Raw genomic sequence first — 21397 nt, 5'->3', positions numbered from 1 at the left:
CCATGTGCATACACTCAAGAAGCACTTGTTTCAGCCCCAACCATTTCCGTTGCACCATTTCCGTGTGCAATTTCCGTTGTAAAATAAAATAATCTCCCAACCAACCAACCGCCGCTAAAAAGTTTCACTTCAAAAAAAAAAATACTTTCTATTATTTCTTCCATCGCTGTTTATATAAAATGTGAAAGCTTCCAAAAAGCATTCACCTTCAGCACTTCAGTTTCTTTCCCTCTCCATTTTTCATGCATTTGTAAAATAGCGTCAGGAGAATATCTCAGGGAGGCAAGTCTAAAGACAGAAACGATCATGAATAAGACTTATATTGCTGTACTTTTCAGGATCTTGCTCTTAAACCCAGCAAAATAATCCTAATCTTGCTTACATGGAAAAGAAAGTTGGAAGGTCTCAGCCATCCGTGCTCAAAAGCGTAAGACATCTAGAGGTAACCCTAGATAGGGCGTTGAATATGACTTACGACGAGCTGAAGGTAAATTGAGTGCAAACAGCTTTCAGCTAGTGTGGGGTAATATTTAGTAAGGATTTTCTGATTCAGCTATCGTATTTTGGATATATTTATATAGCTTTACCTAGATTCTTTTGTAGGCTAAATAAAATAAAAGCCGCTTATTACTTAATTTTAAGGTACGGAGCTACATGGCGTACCAAAATTTCAACCAATTAAGTACACGAAAATAATTATGGATTAGGCCACTTTTGCTCTTTTGGCATCATATGCAATATGGGCGCCATAAGTATAATGAAGCTGGCTTATGAATTGTCGAACTGCGAGAGTTTCAGACCCGTTTAGGATTGATTATGAAACACAATCCACAGGGAAGACATAAATGGCCATTATGACAACGATTTTCATGTCTTTTGTCGTCTATACAATACACGGTTCTGCTAGATTTGCTAGTATCAAGTATTTAAATATTTTTTCTATTTGTCATGAATTTCTGAACATTCTCAGAATTAGCGATCTGAATCCATTCTTATTTCACAATTTACTAAGAAGTGTAATCACACGACTTTAATTGCAATTGTTTTCGGTATAATTCCATTTTTTACATGCCCAAAACTCCACCGCGCATTTATTGAAATATTTCCGATTTTCTGCATGAAAGTGACGAGGCTATTTAACCACTTACTCATCATCAATCACACATCAATTACACGGCATCAACGCTAACGTCATCATCATAATTGCCCCTCACGATTTTCAAAATTTTCTATAGCCAATTAGAAGCCATTCAAAAATTCCATACGATCTCACGCGCCAGGCGGATGCAGTTACGATATCCGATCAAACGCAACACGCAATGGCAATATTCTCATAGCCACGCATACATATTTACATACATGCACACCTAGATCACAGGTGAGTTCGCATCGTGCTGTGCGCAAGCATGACTCGAACTTGAACTCTAAGCGCGAGTTTGAGCCAGAGTTTGTTGCGCTCAAACGCACACACACACACACCCACTTACCCATCTATGCGAACCTACTAACCAATGGATCAGGCTACAGAAAGTACGTATTTGCTTGCTGACCAAAAGATCCGAATCCCAGTTGGCTGGCAGTTCTCGTACAACATTCGAACTGTTTAGAAGTGTTTTGGCGGTTTAGCGGCGTCTCGAATGAAAATGCGAAGTAGACGCGTATAGACACGTACGTCTAAGGTGGCTGGTGGCTAATTGCAAGTGTGTGCATCTAAATAATTAACGTAATTAACTTCATTATGAGCTACAGTGGCAATTGATTGTTAATTTTTATTAGTGATCAATTCTTTTTTTAATGATTATTTGGCAAATTGAGTGTGTTTGGCATCCCGCTGATGTGGTGGCCTAAAAAAGTGGCTTAATGGCGTGTGAGATGGCATGACAACTTTGTCGCCATGAGATGGGTAGCCGTTGATAGGTGATCGGTGATCGGTGATCGGTGGTCGCTGGTGCTGCTGATCCTGCGCGACTCAAGCTGTGTTGATTTTATTGTAGTGGAGCTAACACTATAGTTGGCCTGCGGATTTTGGACACTTAAAGCGGCAGCCACAAAGAACAAAAATGACAGCGTAATCACTTTTGGGCGATTAAACGCTAAGCGGTCGATTGTAGTAGCTTTACGAATGAAATAAAACAAATAGTTTTTGTTGGTTGCCGAAATGCCGTGGCCGTGGCAGTGGCACTTTAAGAATGTGATTGGATAATTTATCTCTGAGCTAAATTAGCATATTTTGGTTGGTAAGCTGTTTTCACCTGCTGTGCATTTGATGGTTATTGCATTGCTGCTCGCGCGGTTGCTGCGGCTATACGAAGGACGGGAAACAAACACGCCATCGGACCAATTTGAAATAAGAAAAAATAAAATAACTGAAAACAGCCCAACGGTTTAAGCGCGGAGCACGAATAAAATGAGAAATGAGTGAAGAAGATATAATAAAAATAAATAAATTAAATAAATCAACGCATTAAAACGAGATGTATGCGCTGAATTGATGACTCCGACTACTGAGCTTAGAAGCGTAGACGGGTGTTAAGTCAACTGACTGCTGACTGGTGGTCAGCAATAGACGAACTGAACTGGTTGCCGAGTTGATGTGACGTGCGGCAACACAACAACTTTATTTATTCATTTTTTTACTGCCCCTGCGAAGATGCGATTTTAGAGAATCGAAATCAAATTAGACATAAAACGCAAATAAAGAGCCATAATAAATGCAAAATCAGCGGCTAAGAGCGCGCTTGTCTGCTGACTGCGTTGAAGATGAATAGCCGTGAATGTGGTTTCCGACACTAAACAAGGGAGTGGGAAAAAGAAGTTTAGCACTTCATATGAGAAAATGAATATGTATGTACATATATATTAGGGTGGCCCTTAAAGTATCAACTTACAAATTTTGTATTGGGAACCTCCTAAAATAAAGACATCCACGAAAATTTCAAAAGTAAAAAAAAAATATTTTTTTTATTTAATCCGCAAGAGTGTGGCAAAATTTATTATTATTATTATTATTATTATTTATTTGCAATTAGCAAGTTTGCCATTTTGATTCCACAACTCGTGCAACCCACAGCCATTTGGCGGCTTTAATAAGTTTCAGTGCGTCATATTGAGAAATAGGCAGCTGCATTCTGAAATATTCTGCAGGAATAGTTTGCCGAGTATCTTTAGCCTCATCCTTGCCAGGGCTGGACACTCGCACAGCAAGAGTACGAGTGTCTCTTTTGAGCGCGGGACATCACAACTGCGGCAGAACATATTGAAGGACAGTACTATCCTTTCCACATGTACCCCAACGGGCCAGTGCCTTGTGCACACGGCAGTAAATTTGTAGGCATCTAGAACTACCGTAATTAGTGTAATTTCATATTGATCAGAAATATAGGCCAGTTCTCTTCTACATTCATCCACTAGTTGAGATCTGATCTAGTCTAATCTGAGTTGGCTATCCGAGAGGATGTTAACCCGCGTACTCGCCGGTACTACGTTCTCTTTGATGTACCTTACTGCATCCTTAGTAGCAAACGTTGCAGCCTGGAAAATGCTTGCATAGTGCGATAGGCGGAAGGAAAACTTTAGGTTACGTTGCTCAATGAACACCCTTGCATCCACTCCGCATTCCATCTTTGACCCATCCGTAAATACAGTTAAGCCCCGTCCAGAACCCGACCTATTCCTGATTGTAGTCACTGCGGCATGGGAATTTCGTGCGGGGTTTATGGTGAATCCAGGCTTTTGACAGGATATAGTCAGTGGGCAGCGCTTTAATTTCAGACGGTATTGCATCCTTCGGACAGGATCTCATTACACCTGTTACGCTAGCGACTGCCAACCTTTGAACTCCGCCTAGCTTTTTAACTACGTAATCCTTAGTAAGGGCTGGCCACCAAATCAGCGCCCCTAAGAGATTATGGGTCGGACTAAAGCTTTGTACATCCAGTACACAATTCTTGGTTTTTTATTTAAATTTTGAAATTTTCGTGAATATCGTTGTTTTTTTAATATTGATATTTTAGGGACCACCTTAGTATATATAGCACAAACCTAAATGCTGCTCTGCATGTGCTAGATGTGCTAAACATCACTCAGTGAGCTGCTGTAAAATAGACCAAGTGATTTATTTATGCAAATCCTTCGCGCATAAAAGACGAAACCTAAAGCTCAGCGGGTTGTTGGCTTATGTAGTGTGTGCCAAGAGCAAATCACATTTGTATGCAGCTTCATACACTCAAACATACTTGTCTAGCCAGAATTCACTTGTACGCTTGTCTACTTCAGCCCGTCTTAAGTAGTTAGCGTAATGACTTAATAACTATATGCATAGTTGGCCCCATTCAAATCGGCATTAATACAGACATAAATGTATGTGTATTCCTTGCGGCCAGTTTGTGGCATGCCGCATGATTGGTCGACCGCTGTTGGCCAGCCAGTACAAGCGAGTTATGCACCCGCCGGTGTGGGCTTCTCCTTAATTAACGTGTGAATTTGTAACAACATTTGCATAACGATCTTAGCGCAGTGTGGCGTTGATTTGACTACAAGAAAAAAAGATAGTAACAAATAGATAATAAAACAATTGGCTAGGTAAAAAGAATAAAATAAAATAAAATAAAATAAAATAAAATAAAATAAATAAAATAAAATAAAATAAAATAAAATAAGATAAAATAAAATAAAATAAAATAAAATAAAATAAGATAAAATAAAATAAAATAAAATAAAATAAAATAAGATAAAATAAAATAAAATAAAATAAAATAAAATAAGATAAAATAAAATAAAATAAAATAAAATAAAATAAGATAAAATAAAATAAAATAAAATAAAATAAAATAAGATAAAATAAAATAAAATAAAATAAAATAAAATAAGATAAAATAAAATAAAATAAAATAAAATAAAATAAGATAAAATAAAATAAAATAAAATAAAATAAAATAAGATAAAATAAAATAAAATAAAATAAAATAAAATAAGATAAAATAAAATAAAATAAAATAAAATAAAATAAGATAAAATAAAATAAAATAAAATAAAATAAAATAAGATAAAATAAAATAAAATAAAATAAAATAAAATAAGATAAAATAAAATAAAATAAAATAAAATAAAATAAGATAAAATAAAATAAAATAAAATAAAATAAAATAAGATAAAATAAAATAAAATAAAATAAAATAAAATAAGATAAAATAAAATAAAATAAAATAAAATAAAATAAGATAAAATAAAATAAAATAAAATAAAATAAAATAAGATAAAATAAAATAAAATAAAATAAAATAAAATAAAATAAGATAAAATAATAGAAATTATAGGAGGGTAATGCTGCGGTAAAATAAAATGAAGTTTAATCAAATTAAAAACAAAATAGGATAAAATTATATTATATTAAACTAATTTAAATTAAATGGAAAGAAAATGTACATATAATTTAACCAAATAAATAGAAATTTTATGGGGATAATGTTGCGATAACTACAGGGTATAATAGTGTTTATTATATCTGAGGAAATGGTTGCATGTGCCTGGTTCTTAGTTTTCTTAGCATTGTAGCCATCTAAACGCTTCGGGCCGAGCCGTGAAGTAGAAAACCTTCTTGAGTACTGCTTTGCCGCGCAGTCGTTATGCCCGAACGAAACTGTGTTAAATGAAAAGTGGAATGTCCATGTGACCTACGCAGCTATTTTTCTACTTGGAGAATGAGCGCGAGAGTTTCTACTCTTATCAGTCCGGCGATACGCTTCACTTAAGCTATTCAGAGTGGTTAATTTCTTTGCGTAACTTTCTACCTTCGTTGTCTCTGCCCAAATCAGAGCAGCATAAAATAAAACTGAGCTGAACAACCTACTGTAAAGGATTCTTCTGCAATGTTTAGCACCACCATTAATAGGCATAGTTTTAAATAGATATGCTTGAACATACGAGGCTTTTTTGGAAGCATACTCGAGGAGGGTCATAAAATTTAGTTGACCATCAATCATAACACCCAGATTCAATTACGGACTTGGATGTCATGGATTCAACGCCAACACAAAACCTCATTTTTTCTACTGCTTTCCTGCTGCTTATTCGAACTGCCCCTGTTTTGTCTCTGCAAGCGGAGGCATATCTCTACGCGGGATGCCGTCAAAAATTAGATTCCAAAGAAGCGATCATAGAATAGATCCCTGAGCACCCCCGCCGACACGACGGATTCTTTAGAGCCCCTATCACTCCAGTACCTTAACTTGTGGTATGTTATATACATAACTCTTAATAACACTGGTTTACAGCAAAAATGTTCAGTGGCATCACTATGTAATCACTATGTAGAATCGCTCGTTAATTCCGAAAATGGAGTTAAATTTTTACTCTATGGATAAGTTTTCGCGATATTTTCAATTTACCGTTATTTAACCTAAAACAGCAAATAGTTCCACTTAATCACGTATATCTTACGAACCAATCCAACAATCGTAATACGAAGTATGGCAAATGTAAGCCAACCAAATTCTTCATAAACCGTATACATACATATATACCACTTTTCGATAGGCCTAATAGTGTATGAGAAATTGATAAACCACTCAATTTTTTGTTTTTTTTTTATGAAAAAATTTAAACAAGTTCAAATTTTAAGAGGGGCCGGGGGGGGAGGGGGAAAGTAACGTTTTTTTTGGGAATTTTTTTATTTTGTATGAATTTTCGTTCCTTACCAAAAAATGAAGCTACCAATGAAGAAAATCGATGGATAAATAAGAAATAAATGAGTTGTAAAATGAAAATGCGCAAGGATTTTTTTAATGAAATTTTAACAGAAAAGAGAACTATACAGGTGTACATGGCGTATGAGTAACATTTTTTCGTGCGTTGCGTGTTTTCATTTGACCTCTAATTAATTCGTTATTTACTCATGGATTTTCTTCATTAGTAACTTGATTTGTTTGTAACAGAACAGGCTTTAGCACAACTGCAAAATTTTGACACAGAATCTGTTAGTTTGTTAATTTTTCTTCTGTTAAAGTTAGATACATTTTTTATTTTTTCATCAAAAAAACAAAAAATCTGGAATTATCAATTTTTTTGTCAGGAAATATCAGACCTATCGAAAAGTGATGTACATACGAATTATTGAGAATTTTGTTAGCTTTCATTTTCCGTAACTCATATTAAGATTGTTAAATAAGTTCGTAAGATTAAAGTGGTTAAGTGGAACCACTTTTTGTTTTAAACTGAATAACTAATATAATAATAAATTAAAAATATCTCAAAAACTAACATGATTTTCGGAATCAGCGGGCGATTCTACATGGGGATAGATAAGAAGATTCGTAGAACAATTAAAAAACACTACGCAGCAGTCTTTCTTCCCTCCGCGCCATCTTTTCCTATGATGGCCTCTTTGGTCGATGTCGTTCTGTATCAACTGATTCCAATTGTAAACGGCAAGTGAAGCTAACTTCCTCCTCCCCTGCTACCACCAAAGAGTACTACGTTGAATACTTTAAGGGCTGGAGCGTTTATGTCCATTCGTACTTTTGCTGCTCATAGAGATCGTTGCAGTCGGCAACGCGCACTTCAGTCTTAAAACTCTCGCAAAGTCAGGAAGATGGATTGAACTTCAGGACCCCGAAGAGCATATGGTATTCTAGTTCTGGTGTGGTATAATCGGCGTATGCATATCAGATATAGATCTACATATAGAAAGTAAATAGGACTCTAATTATAACATTGAAGGCATTCGAGAGGGAATGTTCTCATTGCCACTGTAGTCCCGACACAAGCGGCATTGGTCTCAACATTCGTGAAAACATTCAATAATAAATATAACAGTGAAATCTTAAACTCCTAGCAGTACTTTGCCATTTTACAGCAGCAAGTGTTAGAAAAAATCTACTAACTACAAATAAATACGTGCAACAAATATATATGTACATACTTATCAAAGAAAAAAGCCATTGTGATCACACAGCTTCTTAGCTGTCTCGAAAAACTTCGCGCATGAATCTTACTCATATTGCGCCTGCGTCTCGCACATAAATTTTTACAACTTCTAATGAAATTTTTCGCAACCTGTACGACAACACCAACAACAATAATTCGACAAGCCAACCAACCAACGCTTCCTTGTGCACGCAATCAACTTAACAACAACAACCAACCGGCCAATCCAATTAGCATCCACCAAATGCCCAACAAAACGCCGTCATTTGACACCTAAACGCCAAACTGTGAAATCTACGAGTATGTATGTAAAGCGTGTAGCAATTTTACATTCGCCTGGAAATGTGATACATATGTATGTATGTATGTATGTAGCTTAACGCACAAGCGAATTGTTATATACTTCTAATCGCAATCATACGTGCATATCTACATATTTGCATACATATTGTAAATATTTACCGTATTTGCATATCAACAAAATATGTATATCTGCATAAAAATATTATTTATTAACTACTCTTGAAAAAAAAAATATATTAACTACTCAGCTACGATATAAGTATTTACATATGTACATATATATATACATATCTTCAACCATACGGCCAATGAATTAAGTGTTCACAAAGTGCGTTTGTGCTGTTGCAGTTATTTGCAGTTGTGTATTTGTTGTTGTAGTGCTATGATGCGATTGCCAGACGCACGCACAAAAACGCTACCAAGAAATGTGGAAAAATCGTAACAAGTTTTTAATATTTTTGCTTTGGATCATGGAAATAAGGTGAGTGACATTGAAAGTGGACGTGTGAATATAAAGTGCATACACATCGTGTCAAAATTATAAGCGCACCACATATTGACAAGTGTTAACAATAATTTTTTTTTTTTGTAATTTAATTGTAATGTTCTGTTTGTTTATAAAAATATACATATGTAAATAGTTTATTCTCTAACAAAAACGGTATAAATCCACGTTTCATACTTTGTGTAATATTTTTGAAAGATTCAGCAAACTTTCATAAGAACTTAAAAAACCTTTAATTAGATTGCTTAGAAAGGTTTAATTTTAGTATAATAAAGTACCGCTAAATTTTGGCAATGTTTTTTTTTCTGTTGAAAGTGTTGCCTATTTTGTCCACAGAAAAAAAAATCTTCTTAGGATACTATGTGTGGAAAAAATGCTCTTAATTATACTGAACTTGTATGGTAACCGTTTTCTCAAAATCTTTCTAATAAATCTAATTAAAAAAGTTGACATTTTTACGAAAATTTGCGGATTTTTTTTTTAATATTGCACAAAGTTCAAAACTAGATTTATACGGTCTTTATTAAAGAATGAACTATATTTTGATAAAAACCAATTAAAATTAAATATCAAAAAAATAATTTTTGTTAACAGGTTTCAATATGAGTTGAGTTTATTATTTTGACGCGGGGTGTATTTTATAAGTATTGTGTTAGCAAAAACCTTTTTTTTTGTTTCCCCAACTACAAAATTTAATTTATTTTATGACTCCCACCATAATATTTTGTCAGAGTTGAAGTTAATTTGGGAGCTAGACAACGTTGAAACTTCCTTTTAAAGACAATATTCCAGTCAAAGTTTTTCTTTTCGGATACCAAATTTTACAAATATCTTTCATATTGGTCAGAATTCGTACTTTAATGCAACAAAAACGGGCTTTATTTTCAAGGAATTAAAAAAAAAAAATGTAAGTGATTCGTAATGTGTCGTGGGTTAGGTTTGGTTAACTTGGCTGCCCTCATCCGGCACAGGAAAAGGGCACATTTAGACCACCATTGGTCCATTGTGATCCCATATTAAAGACTTCCAACTTGTAGCAGTTGAGCCTAACATTCAAAAGAATAGTGAATGAACGGGCAGCGGCGAGCCCTCGCTTATGCAAGGCATTGGCATAAGCATTGCTCTATCCTCTCGATTTCCGCCACATTACGGCAACTGCGAGTAGTCGTTTAACTGCATAATCATTCTCATATCATGGATTCCCATGCCCGGTGAGAACCTGATTACATGTCAGAGCAGTGGTCGCTCCAGGCGAAGGCCAGGCCTTGATTTGCGCTTATCCAACTTAGGCCGAGGCCACGCAATGAGCGCCTGAGTGGCGAGCGGCTGAGCGGCTTAAAATTAAAACATATGAAATACTATTGAAGTGGCTCGGTCTTAGGACAGATATGCCTTGCTATCCTCCTTGTGGGTGTGACCATCTTGGTTTGCCCGTTTTAGCCACGATTTTCAAGAATATAGTGGAATGCCCATACTGCGAGCTGCTTCGCAGTGAATAAGGTACCTTTCTTTGTGAGTTCATTTGCGACACAGTTGCCCGGTATGTCTTTATGGCCTGGCACCCATACAACATGAGTGACGTATCTCCTTGCATCTGGTTAAGATTGTGCCCTACATTCCATGACAATATTTGATGTCGTTTTATTTATTTATTTCAAATAAGTTTATACAAATTAATAGAAGAATCGATCTGCCATCTTGCAGATTCATTGATTGCTGTAAATTCAGCTGGAAAAACACTGCAGAGATCTGGTAGACGAAAACTGAGGTCAAGTGAGCGTTCTTGTGAGTGTACGCCACCTCCTACCTTCAGTTCTTACACAGGTACGAAGGTAAATTCTTCTTGGCCTGGTCTTTCAACGTGGTGCCTTCTATCGTTCACATGAAGGCTGCAAAATCAATCAGCGTTCCCCCGCATAAACTTCGGAGAGACGGCCTGTACTAGCTTACGAATGACCCTGAACCGACGTATGATTTTATTACTTAAATAGCCCAAAAACTATGATCCACTTCAAGAAAAGGAATATATATCTAGATTTGGAACGCAAGGTAGTCTAATATCTTTAGATAGGGAGGATTTTTTTTTTGTGAAGAGAGACTCCCACATGCAGCCGCATCTACTGGTAACTTCACTGAGCTCTTAAAACGAATAAGTTGCAATCGCCCTACTAAACATCTCTCTACTTCTATCGGGACCCAAAACTTTACTATGTTTCGTTATCGCGGATCGCACATGGTTTACTCACGTTGCCCAGAGTTTTCGAACGGAACGCAAGTATCGTACAACTGTATTGCCATACCCAGAAAACAAACATAACCCATTTTGGTGAGGTACTGTGCCTACCTTGGATCCAGCATTAACATCCTCCTAGGCCGGCATTTGAATAGTAGAGCTTTTCTTCTACAAAAAAATCATTCTCTACAAATCTCAGTATTTTTTAATTGTGCTGAAACGTAGACGATATCAATCAATGATCAGATGGCTTAAGGGGATTTTGTGCGAACTGTTTTACGCAACTACTATGGCCTGTTCGTCGAATGACGCGTGCAAAATGGGATACGTTACACTTAATAATATATTTTCAATGATATATACAGTGGCAAAAATATGAATTGGGTCGCGAAATTTAAACAAGTTTCGGCTATTTTGTTTGTTTATTTGTTAAATGTTTGTTAATCATATTACAGCTGTTTATCTCACAAAAACCATTTAGGTAAGAATTTCAAACTTCGTGCAAAAATTTGTAAAAATTCGACAAAAATTTTCATCAAAAGTTCGAGCTTTTTAATTCAATTTCTTAGACTTCTTTTGAGTGTGCAGTTGCCCGTAAAGCACAGGTTTGAAGTAGCCAGCACTTACCGTGGTTTTTTTTATTTTTATTTTTTATTTTTTTTTTTGAAGTTCTAGCTAACTTTCTTCATATGAAAAAATTGTGCAACATAGGAGTACCTTGTATGGACAAAAATGCGTAGCAACGCCAAAAAAATAAAATAATTGCAAAAAATCAACGGTGTTTTGTAGCCTTTTCAAGCTTACAGTTTACTAAAATCGAAAGGACTTTAAGCTAAATAACAGATTTTTTCTAAAAATTCTGATTAAAAAGATTGATGCAATTTTGTTGAAATTTATCGAGATTTCCTAATTTTTCTACAAACTTAGAAATTTGTACTTAGATGGTTTTTGTTAGATAACGAGCTTTAGTTTCTTTAAAAGTAAACATTATACAAACAAAAGAAAAATAGCCAAAACTTTTTAAAATGTCGCGTCCTTATTTATTTTTTCGCCACCGTATATAACTCTATAAAAGGGCAAAAATTTTGATTTAGTACTTCGGTTACTCGCTGCATTGTTGTCAGTCGAGCTGTCGTAGATTTTTGTAAATGTATTATATTCTAGGAATATAAGTATTTGGTTTAGTTTCTTCATCACAATCATTTAAAATCTACTTATTGTCATGGATCTGCATCAAAAGTCTGCTTACGAAGTTTTGGTCTGCTGCTAAAAGTCATAAAATTCAGTAATCCAATCCTCACTTTATCAAGCGTTAATCCAAAAGTCAAAATTCGCCTTAAAATTGTATAGACATTTTATGCAATTTGGTCGGACAAAGGCGAGGGTGCTTGTTTTACGCATAAGGGCTAAAAATATTAGATATGTATGTATGTGTATGTGTATATCAGCCAATGTGGGTGTCAATCTATGTGAGTGACAGATTCACACTAATAACGAAATTATGCCCGGATGTTGTTGGATAGCTGTTACTTGCTGACACGCCACGCACGAACTCATACAGCAGCCACTTTTTAATAAGTCTACTTATAAATTCATAATTTTAATTGAAAAGTTATAACAAGCATGCAAAATTTGCATACAAAATTACAGGGCGACGCACGCATGTCGTCAAAATCTATTAACTTTGATTTATTACCTTTTTAGCAAATCATCAGCTCATAAGCAAATTTTAAATCGCCATAATATTTTTTAGCAAAATATTAAAAAAAAAAACAAAAGAATAATAAAATAGCACTACAACAAATAAAAAGTGCATTCGAAACGCCTAAACTCCGCGAAAATATTCGAAGCCTTTTACTCAAAAAATTTGCGATTGCTGCCTGTCGCTCTATCAACGACGGCGACAACTACGACGACAACGACGCATTCACGTCCACCCCCACTGTCGCGCAAATTTACATCATTTACTCGCTAAAAAACACATAAACATAGAAACATTGACAATACAAGACCAGCCTCGATCTTGGCTCCAAAGTTTTGAGCGGATAAAAGTGCGGCAAAGAAAAGCAAAACAAAAACAAAAAAAACGTAAAACCTCATTAAAATATCCAATTAAGCTGGCCAACAAGCAATAATTTAGGTAAATTTCTATTTCCAACGAAAAATCAATTTTCCACCATTACCACATCAAAAAGCTGCCATTCATTCATCGCAACAAGCAACCAGCAAAACCATGCCAACAACGAACAAGGCAGCCAACGATTGTGTTAGCCAAGCCGAGCTTAGCAGACAACAACAGCAAAGGTAAACAACAAAGCGGGGCAAGGGCTCACTCAAATTTATCTATGTATGTACTATTGATGCCACTGCTAGCTTTGGATAGTTGGACGGACAGATGCTCGAATGGACTTCTAGTCATCCATCTTATTGTTTGCGTGCTTGTTTGCTAGTCGCGTCAGTTTGTACGCCTGTCAGTTTGTCCGTTTGTCGATTTGCCGATTTGGCTATTCATCTGTTCATCTAAAGCTACGCGAGCTAACCGTGCTCCTTTCCAACTCTTTGCTTACACAATTTTGTTTGTGTATTTACCTTCACTCCTACCTATTCCTTTATCTAATTGCCCGTCAAAGCGATTCAATACAATAATTGAAATTAAAGTGCTCCACATCTTCATGCCGATTCAAGCATAAGCCAATATGTCCACTAGATTGATGGGTGTGGAGCTGTTTTAGTAGGGTAGGAGTATTTTGGTAAGAGAAAAAAAGTAAGGAGAATTGCAAATAGAAACCGTACAATGGGTAAGCTGGATGAGGCAATAACAAAAATGTTAGTAAGAATGTTGCGCTTTAGTTGTTAGATATTTGAGCTTTTTGATTTTTTTGAAAGTGGCATAACCCATTACATGCCGTTTGACTCCTCTCATAATTTACCTGATCTAAACGGGCCTGTTATTCGTTTAACTCAATCAGCCAAAGGAACAAAGTTTGGTGCTTAGTATATTATGGTAGACCGATTTACAGATGAATTCAGTTCCTAATACCGATCATTTAAGCACAGCAGTTAGGAAATGACTTATGCCACTTTATTGTCCTTCTATATTTTATGCGATCCATCTTTTCCTATACTTGGGGAAAGAGAAAAAACTGACTAACTTTTAAAAAACAAACAGGATGTTTATATGTATTAGAGCAAGGAGCTTTAAGTAATAATTTCTACAGATGTTATAGAGTTCTTTCAATGAAACCATAATGGGTATAGAGGAACTCAAAGCTTTACCGTATGATCGTCCACCCAATTGTGTCGTACGCATTTGTAGCTTGGTGGCAGGAGACTCTGCAAAAAATGCCATACTGCATCACAATAAATTAAAAAGAATGGCATGTCTCTCCGCCACTGGATTGATGAGCACCTGCTCAACGGCGGGTCTAGAGCCGCGTGTGGGCAGAACTGCTCTCAATATTCTTATTCAAGTAACAGTAGCCATGAGCGAGCTGCAATTTCGACTATTCAACGACTGCTTCTATAAAAAGAAGCTTCACGCAGGTTTTCTTGGGAAGATACCAGGTTTAGAAAAATGTAGAGTTTTTACTCCAAAACCAAAAGGATCTGCTTGGCAGAAAGTTCCAAGTGAGAATTCCTGAACGCGAAGATTGGGCAATTGGTGTGAGGATGGATAATAGAGCAAGTGCGCGGGTCTTTGGACCCGCCACCAAACTAACAATTTATCAGTTGCCATGGAAAAATGTCCCACGGTGTTCCAGACTGATGTTTTAGCAAATTTGTTGTTAAAGACTGCCATAATTAGCATAAAATTCTTGCAGCAAGGAGTACAGTAATCTTGTGCTGGGCGTCGGGCCACTGTGGGATTGAAGGAAACGTGATCGTGGACGACGTGTTGCAAAAAGGGTCCTTAACTGCTTTCTTGGGACCACAAATATTCTGCTTTCTTAGTTCATCCTATTCGAGAAGCATAATTGCTGAGTGGGTACACTCTGAACGCAGTAAGTACTGGGAGGCGGTGAGGCCATAGGCAGGGAAATTAAACAGAAATGGCACCACGCTACTCTCCGGGTACTTGACGGACTACAACTAACTCCGTTTTCATATGCACCGAATAGGTGTTATGAGACAGTCGGAATGCCAACGCTGCCTTGAGAACGTGGAAACTTTTATTGACTGTCAAACTTATTTAAAAGCTCCATTGGTAGGAACCTTTGAAATAAAGAATTTGACTACCAAGGCCCTTTTAGTATTCATTAGGGAAACCGAAGGGAGGTATTTGAGGCTGGTATTAGCAAAGTATATGTGCAAGCAACTAGGATTTCATGGTTATAACTTTATAAATATGTGATTTAAGGTATTCCATGCTGTATATATACTAGGGTGATTGACTCGGTTTTTCCAAACCGCTTTCCACCGTTTTTTTGCATATCTATATGCGGTTTTTTTTTTAAAATCTTGATTTTTCGAATATCAAGTAAACGGAACAAACCTTTTTTTTTTATTTCATACAAATCTTGGCCTCTCAATAGAAATGTTTTGAAGTGTCCTAGGTTATTTGGGGATGAACAGCATATTATATTTGGTCCCAATAACGGAATTTTTTGCCGCTTAAACGCTTTCTATCTATGTGTTTGGCCAAGCTTTTCCTTCAATTAGTGATCTGCTTCTTGTTGTTGTGACACAAATGGAGAGCTCTTCAATTTTACACCACCCCCGAAGAAGCCATTTTATAGCAAAAGTACAATCGAAGGTTAGCAATTGTCTGCCGAGAGGCAACCGCTATTTGAAAAAAAAAACTTCTTTTGATGTTGCTGGGCCCTGAAATTTAATCATGGACCAACCGAGTGGCAATAGATACATATGTGAGGTACAAGCACTCGGCTACGGCGGAAAAAGCACTACTCAAACCCGAAAAAGGTCAGAAAAAATGCAAAATTAAAATAAAACCAAGCGTGAATTTTTCACTCATTTCTATTTGCTTTACTTTTGATCTAAAAAAAAAAAACTTTGAACTTTCTTCGCTTTATGCTGTTCTAAATAGCTATGTTTACTGTTACTAGTTTTATTGTAACTTATGGTCAAAGCTCCATACCGACTTGAGCATTTTAACTGTAAGAAAGCTATGTAAAATAAACCCGGTTTACCCGGTTTTTTAATTTTTCGAAATGTGGAACCGGTTTTTTTTATTTCAATTTTTCGAATAACTCGAAAACCGTTTTTGTAAAAAAATCGAATAATCGAACAACCTAATATGTACCCTCACCAATAGGGTTATTCCACAAAGAGCCACACATCATTCCATCACTCGACTTCGATGGAATATGATTGGAGTAGAACACTTTTAAACCCTGAGCAGATAGAAAATAAAGGTGAACAAATGTCAAGTTATTCTATTAATGTTGAATATAGTTATGTAGCTAAACTTATGAGTTCTTTTTAGTAAAATTTAAATACTTTAAACAAAACTAAAACAATAATTCCAAATTGTCAGAGTGCTTACCTTATTCTTGAATGCAAACAGTGATTTATCATTCGCAAAGCGATATCCATGTATCACATACATACATACATATGTACATAAATGCCTCATTGCCTATGATAATTATGTTTTTCTTCTTTCGCCGAGCAATTAATTCTGTTTTGTTTTACTCGTCAAGTGATTTGCTGTTTTATTCGTATTTCTGTGTCATCTCGCCAATAAGCTCATTTGGCTCATATTTCCATTATAAATGTTCGACCTTGAAGTTATGAACATGTGGTATATGTAGAACTTAATCGAGTTTATAATAGTATTTAGAAGTTAATCTATCTTAAACATATTGCCTGACGACACTGAAATTTGCATTTCGATATTGGAGTGAAATATTTAAAGATTGACGTACCTTATTTTTGAAAATGCCAGTCTAACTTGATGCCCACCCGCTGATTTCCCACAGCTCGTTTGAAAGGTTAAATTTATAAAGTACATCGGTGGCTATAGGCTAAACGTAGAGTGGGAGTGACGCTTACTTTGTTGGGGTCACTGCAGCTAGTTTTAGGCAGAGCTTGCAAGAAGAAAGCGGCGCTATGGTTTATCTTGATCTGCAGACTTTAGCTATTTTTCCATACAGTCACACCACTAAAATATTTATAGAAAGTGAGTAAATATATTCTTTATAAGTATATAGTTATACTATTAAAAATAGTTAAAGCCACGGTATCGCTACTTTTCGAGCCAAGCAGGCGGCATGATGCGTAAAGGTCTTAGGTTCTTAAAATAGCTGTGTTTATGGCAAGAAAAGTGAACAATGGTCTGTAGCCATTCCGCATTTTGGGCATTCGAGAAGCCACCTAACTCGGGGGACGCAACTTTTGAGCTCCGGTTTCAAGTCATCTCCAGATTGCTCAATCCTGGTGTCGCTAATCGCTACCCGAAGCTGTGCCAATAGCCTCGCTTTAGGGGTTTGTTGACGGAGTTTGCCGGATTAAGCGCGGCTCGACGCTTGCCGTAGGCGGCTTTCATTGGCTCCATTAGAGCCTATCGAGGTTACTTTGTGACAGCGTTACGAAAGGATGGCTCAACTTCCGAGCAGAAGTCGAACTGCTTTTGGGAATTCTTATAGCCACTCCTTGAGACTTTTCACTGCCTAGGGCTCTTTTCATAGTTCTCCACTCCATTGGGAGAACACTGATTGCTCCGATTAGCACTAAGTCTGCCATACACACCAGTCTCTCTCAATCTGAATATACCATAGACCGCCAGCAGTTAAAATCGGTGTAGTAGTAGTAGTGGTAGTCAGCCCACTGGCCGTAGAAAAAGCCCAATTTACCTTTGCCGTGCAGGATTGATAACAGGGTAATGACGCAGAGCATCAACAGATTGAAGTGTTTCCCTTTTGGCCTCTGATATCAATTTCTCCTCCCGAGGCATTTATTCTCCTCACCTGTCTACCACTAGCCGGCACTATAGCCAGAAACGTGATCGGGGTTATAGCCAGTTTCCAGTTGCCTCCTCGTGGCGAGTTTAGCCACACTTCCAGCGGTCCGGTTGGCGTTGTTATTTAGAAAAAGGTTTTTGGGAGAATTCTTTTAGTAAAGCTTAAATCTATCGTTTGCGATTAGTTTTCTTGGTAAAAACGCTCCAACTGTCGGAAAAGTAGCATTGTGATGAACCAGCATAGTCCTATAGATTAAACCTTTTTCAGTTTTCTTCCTTTTGCTATCTTTCCTTTTAGTTTGGATGTTTCTTTTTTACATATGTGTCTCATATTTCATATAGTATCTAGTTGTATTTTTGCATTTGTATACACTCCCACGCACTTGAATAGGGACAATACTGAAAATTTTATATTTTTTTTTTACTTTTCCACAAAGTTTGAAATTTGTGTTTATAGTATACGGGTTTTGCTAGATAACGAACTTTTAACTTTTAATAGAAAAAAACTAAAATTAAATAAAAGAAAAATGACCCAGGAAAAAAGCGAGAAGGCCTTGTACCTATTGAGGTGCATGGGAGTGTAAATGTATGAGTGCGCATTTGTTTACGTAAAAAAAGTTTAGACTCTTTAAAGTAAAACACTAAAGACTGACTACATTGTTGTAATTACCACACTAACCTAGAGCTACTCGGACATACAGTGGATGCCGCGCATCAAGCTGGGTTATGGTGCAAGGCTGAAAAGGCTGAATGCCTACTAAAGTAGCGATCAAGATCACTGACGACAGCGGTCACGACAGCCGGCAGCAAAAATGACGATGGCGACAGGCACACCACCAGATAAGACCGCTGTGTTGAACGTTGAAATCGTTGGTGATGATGGAAATGCTAAATAATTATAGAGCAAATGGAGGGCAAGTTGCATTTTAAGTAATATTTTTTGTATGTACATATGTACATATGTACGTGAGCAGAACTATTTTTGTATTTTTAAGGACAAAAGACTAAAGTTGGATGAGCAATGAAAGAGGATAAGAAAAGTTATAACAATAACATTAAATTGTTAAACAAAGGAAAAAAAAAATAAATAAAAAATAAAAAACATCAGTAAACATAGTAATAATAATAAGGATAACAAGGAGAGTAGCAGAGTATGCACATCGTGGCGGTTGAATGAGAAGAACGCATAACATTTTAGAGTCCATACCTGCCTGTGGAAAACACTGACTAGGAAACGTGCTGGTTTAAAAATAGCAAAAGTGGTGGAAGGTCTCATTTTTTTTTGGTTATTTCTTTTCATATACATTCTGATATAAATAACAATCTCCTGATCTACCATTTGGCCCATCCACTGTCCGCTAGACACGCGCTACACGGCAGTTGGCATGTTGTCGTGTCCAAATGTTGGCAACACGTTCAACTGTTCGTCAACTCCGTCAGCCCGGCAACTCGTCATCCAGTTGGACAACCGACTATTAAGGCAGGCTAACCGTCAAAAAGTTTGCACGGAATGCAGAGCAATTGTACGCTGGATAGTTGGCTAGCTGACTAGTTCCTTTTCTAGCCACGACCTGTGGAATGTTTGCGATGGGCGCATGCGCTGTTTTTGTTTCTATATTTTTTTCTTTCTACAAGGAAACGTAGCTATTTCTTGGATGTATAATTCATCTTTCGTTTATGTTGTGGCAGCTCTAACAATGCTTGTAAAATTGCTATGCCACATCAACAGAAACAAGCACAGTTGTAACAAACGCAAATCACCATTACCGCCAACTACATAGACACAGCTGCAGTTGCAATTGTAATTATACTTTGTAGCTGTAGTAATTTCGTTCAGCCCACTGCTCGGCAATCTTTTGATATCGAAGGCAAATCGAATGCTGTCTGCAAAAACTGCAGCGGTCTTGTACTGTGAATGTGCGGTAGTGGCGAGATGGTCGTAATGAGCGCTTAAAATATTTTACTTGCCTTTCTATGTGCATACAGACGTTGTTTATTCGTTAGTTACTTAGTTAGTTTTTTACTTTTACTTGTTTAGTCCATATGTACTATGGTATTCGGCCATTATTGATACAAATGTACACATATGTATGGAAGTACTCGCTGATGTTTTAAAAATATAACCGTACAGAAATTAAGTTATGATCGCAAATGGTTCTGAAATCTTAAACTTGTACCATCAAGGTCGTTTTACAAGAGGCCTCGAAGGAGACATTTCTTTTGTTTGAGTTTTACAAGAGGACACAGGAGTAGGCGTGGCTGGCATCGTGATGCTAATAAATATGGTGTCGAAAATATAATATATATAATATAATTTTATTCTAAATAATATTTCAAAAGCATTAATTCAGGGTAAAAAATATGCTTTTTTCGGAACTGCTTCGTCTCTTAGGTAAAATATGCTTTTATAATAAATTCCCAACGATGATCCGGATTAACGGCGCAGTTGATCTGATCAAAATTGTACCTTGACAGACGGCAGTAAAACGGTAAGTGGAGTTTTCATTTTTTTATTCATTCAATAATAAATTCTATATTTTTTGACATTATTTTTAGTTAGTTGCAGTTGACTTTTTTAATAAAATTTAACTCTAAAAGTTTAAAATAACTATAAATAAAATAAATAATGCGAAATAAAATAAAATAAAGGATAATAAAATATATAAATAAAATAAAATAAACTAAATAATAAAACCAAATTTTTTTTGGCAATAGCTCCAACCGAGGTTCGAACATGGGACCTTGTAGTTCGCAGCTCTCACCACTCGGCTACCCCGGACACCAAGCTCACGTGCTTTATATGCTTACTTGAACAGTAGACAACTGCTGGCCGTTTTTACCAGTATTATAATCGATTCCCTTCCCGGTTTCCCTTGATCCGGATTAATTTTAGGAATTAACTAGAGATCAGAGTTGATCTGGATCAACATTGCCGTCTGTCTATGCCTTAGCTCACGCCTTCCCTAACCATCCCTATGTTATTCTACTCGCTAAATGCGAATCCGAGGTCCGTTAGCCTGCATCGCGTCAGATTCGTGGTCAGAAGGCCAATTAAGGAAAAATTCATTGAATTCAATACAATTATTTTCAAACTGACCTTGGAATGACCTTGGCATGACATCTAGGTGACCTTGAGAAATCAAGGGGGCCCCATATTCGGGTTCAGCGACAAAAAAACGAACAAAAATATTTTTGGAACGAATTTCAGAACGAAAAATGACACTGAAGATGGCACAACGACGAAACCGGTTTGTCTCCAAACCAAATTTGACAAGGGATGACGGAAATTCGTTCCAAAATATGTCATACATCCACCCTGTCGGAAACAACAACAACCAAAAAGGACTAATATTTTTATTGTATACATTTTTTGTCCTATGTGGAGGCTAACGGACCTCGAATTCGCATTCAGCGTATCGAACAACGTAGGGATATATAAATTTGGTTTAATATGCATACACTGTTTTTTGTGAACCTGTGTAATTCTTACTTACGCAGAAAGACATGCATAATG

General features: G+C 36.4%; 1 protein-coding gene across 4 annotated transcripts in view; it reads left to right on the top strand.

The window, feature by feature from the left end:
- Nucleotides 1–1594: 1594 nt before the first annotated feature.
- The window catches only part of Wnt2 (Wnt oncogene analog 2), a 49907-nt gene continuing 30104 nt past the window's right edge, over nucleotides 1595–21397 (top strand). Inside the window, exons 1-2 of one of the 4 annotated variants that reach the window (XM_017632245.1) lie at nucleotides 1595–1700; nucleotides 7835–8707. In XM_017632245.1, coding sequence (XP_017487734.1) covers nucleotides 8652–8707 — 56 coding nt within the window. In that variant the 5' untranslated portion in view covers nucleotides 1595–1700; nucleotides 7835–8651. Of the gene's footprint in view, nucleotides 1724–7831; nucleotides 8708–21397 lie in introns of all 4 variants that reach the window. The other 3 variants (XM_017632237.1, XM_017632222.1, XM_017632229.1) reach the window with 3 other exon arrangements.

Source organism: Rhagoletis zephyria, unplaced genomic scaffold (genome assembly GCF_001687245.7).
Source record: "Rhagoletis zephyria isolate East Lansing unplaced genomic scaffold, Rhagoletis_zephyria_1.1 Rzeph_scaffold_00096, whole genome shotgun sequence".
In the NCBI taxonomy this organism is placed as follows: Eukaryota; Metazoa; Arthropoda; class Insecta; order Diptera; family Tephritidae; genus Rhagoletis; species Rhagoletis zephyria.
This window is presented reverse-complemented; position numbering and strand designations above follow the sequence as displayed.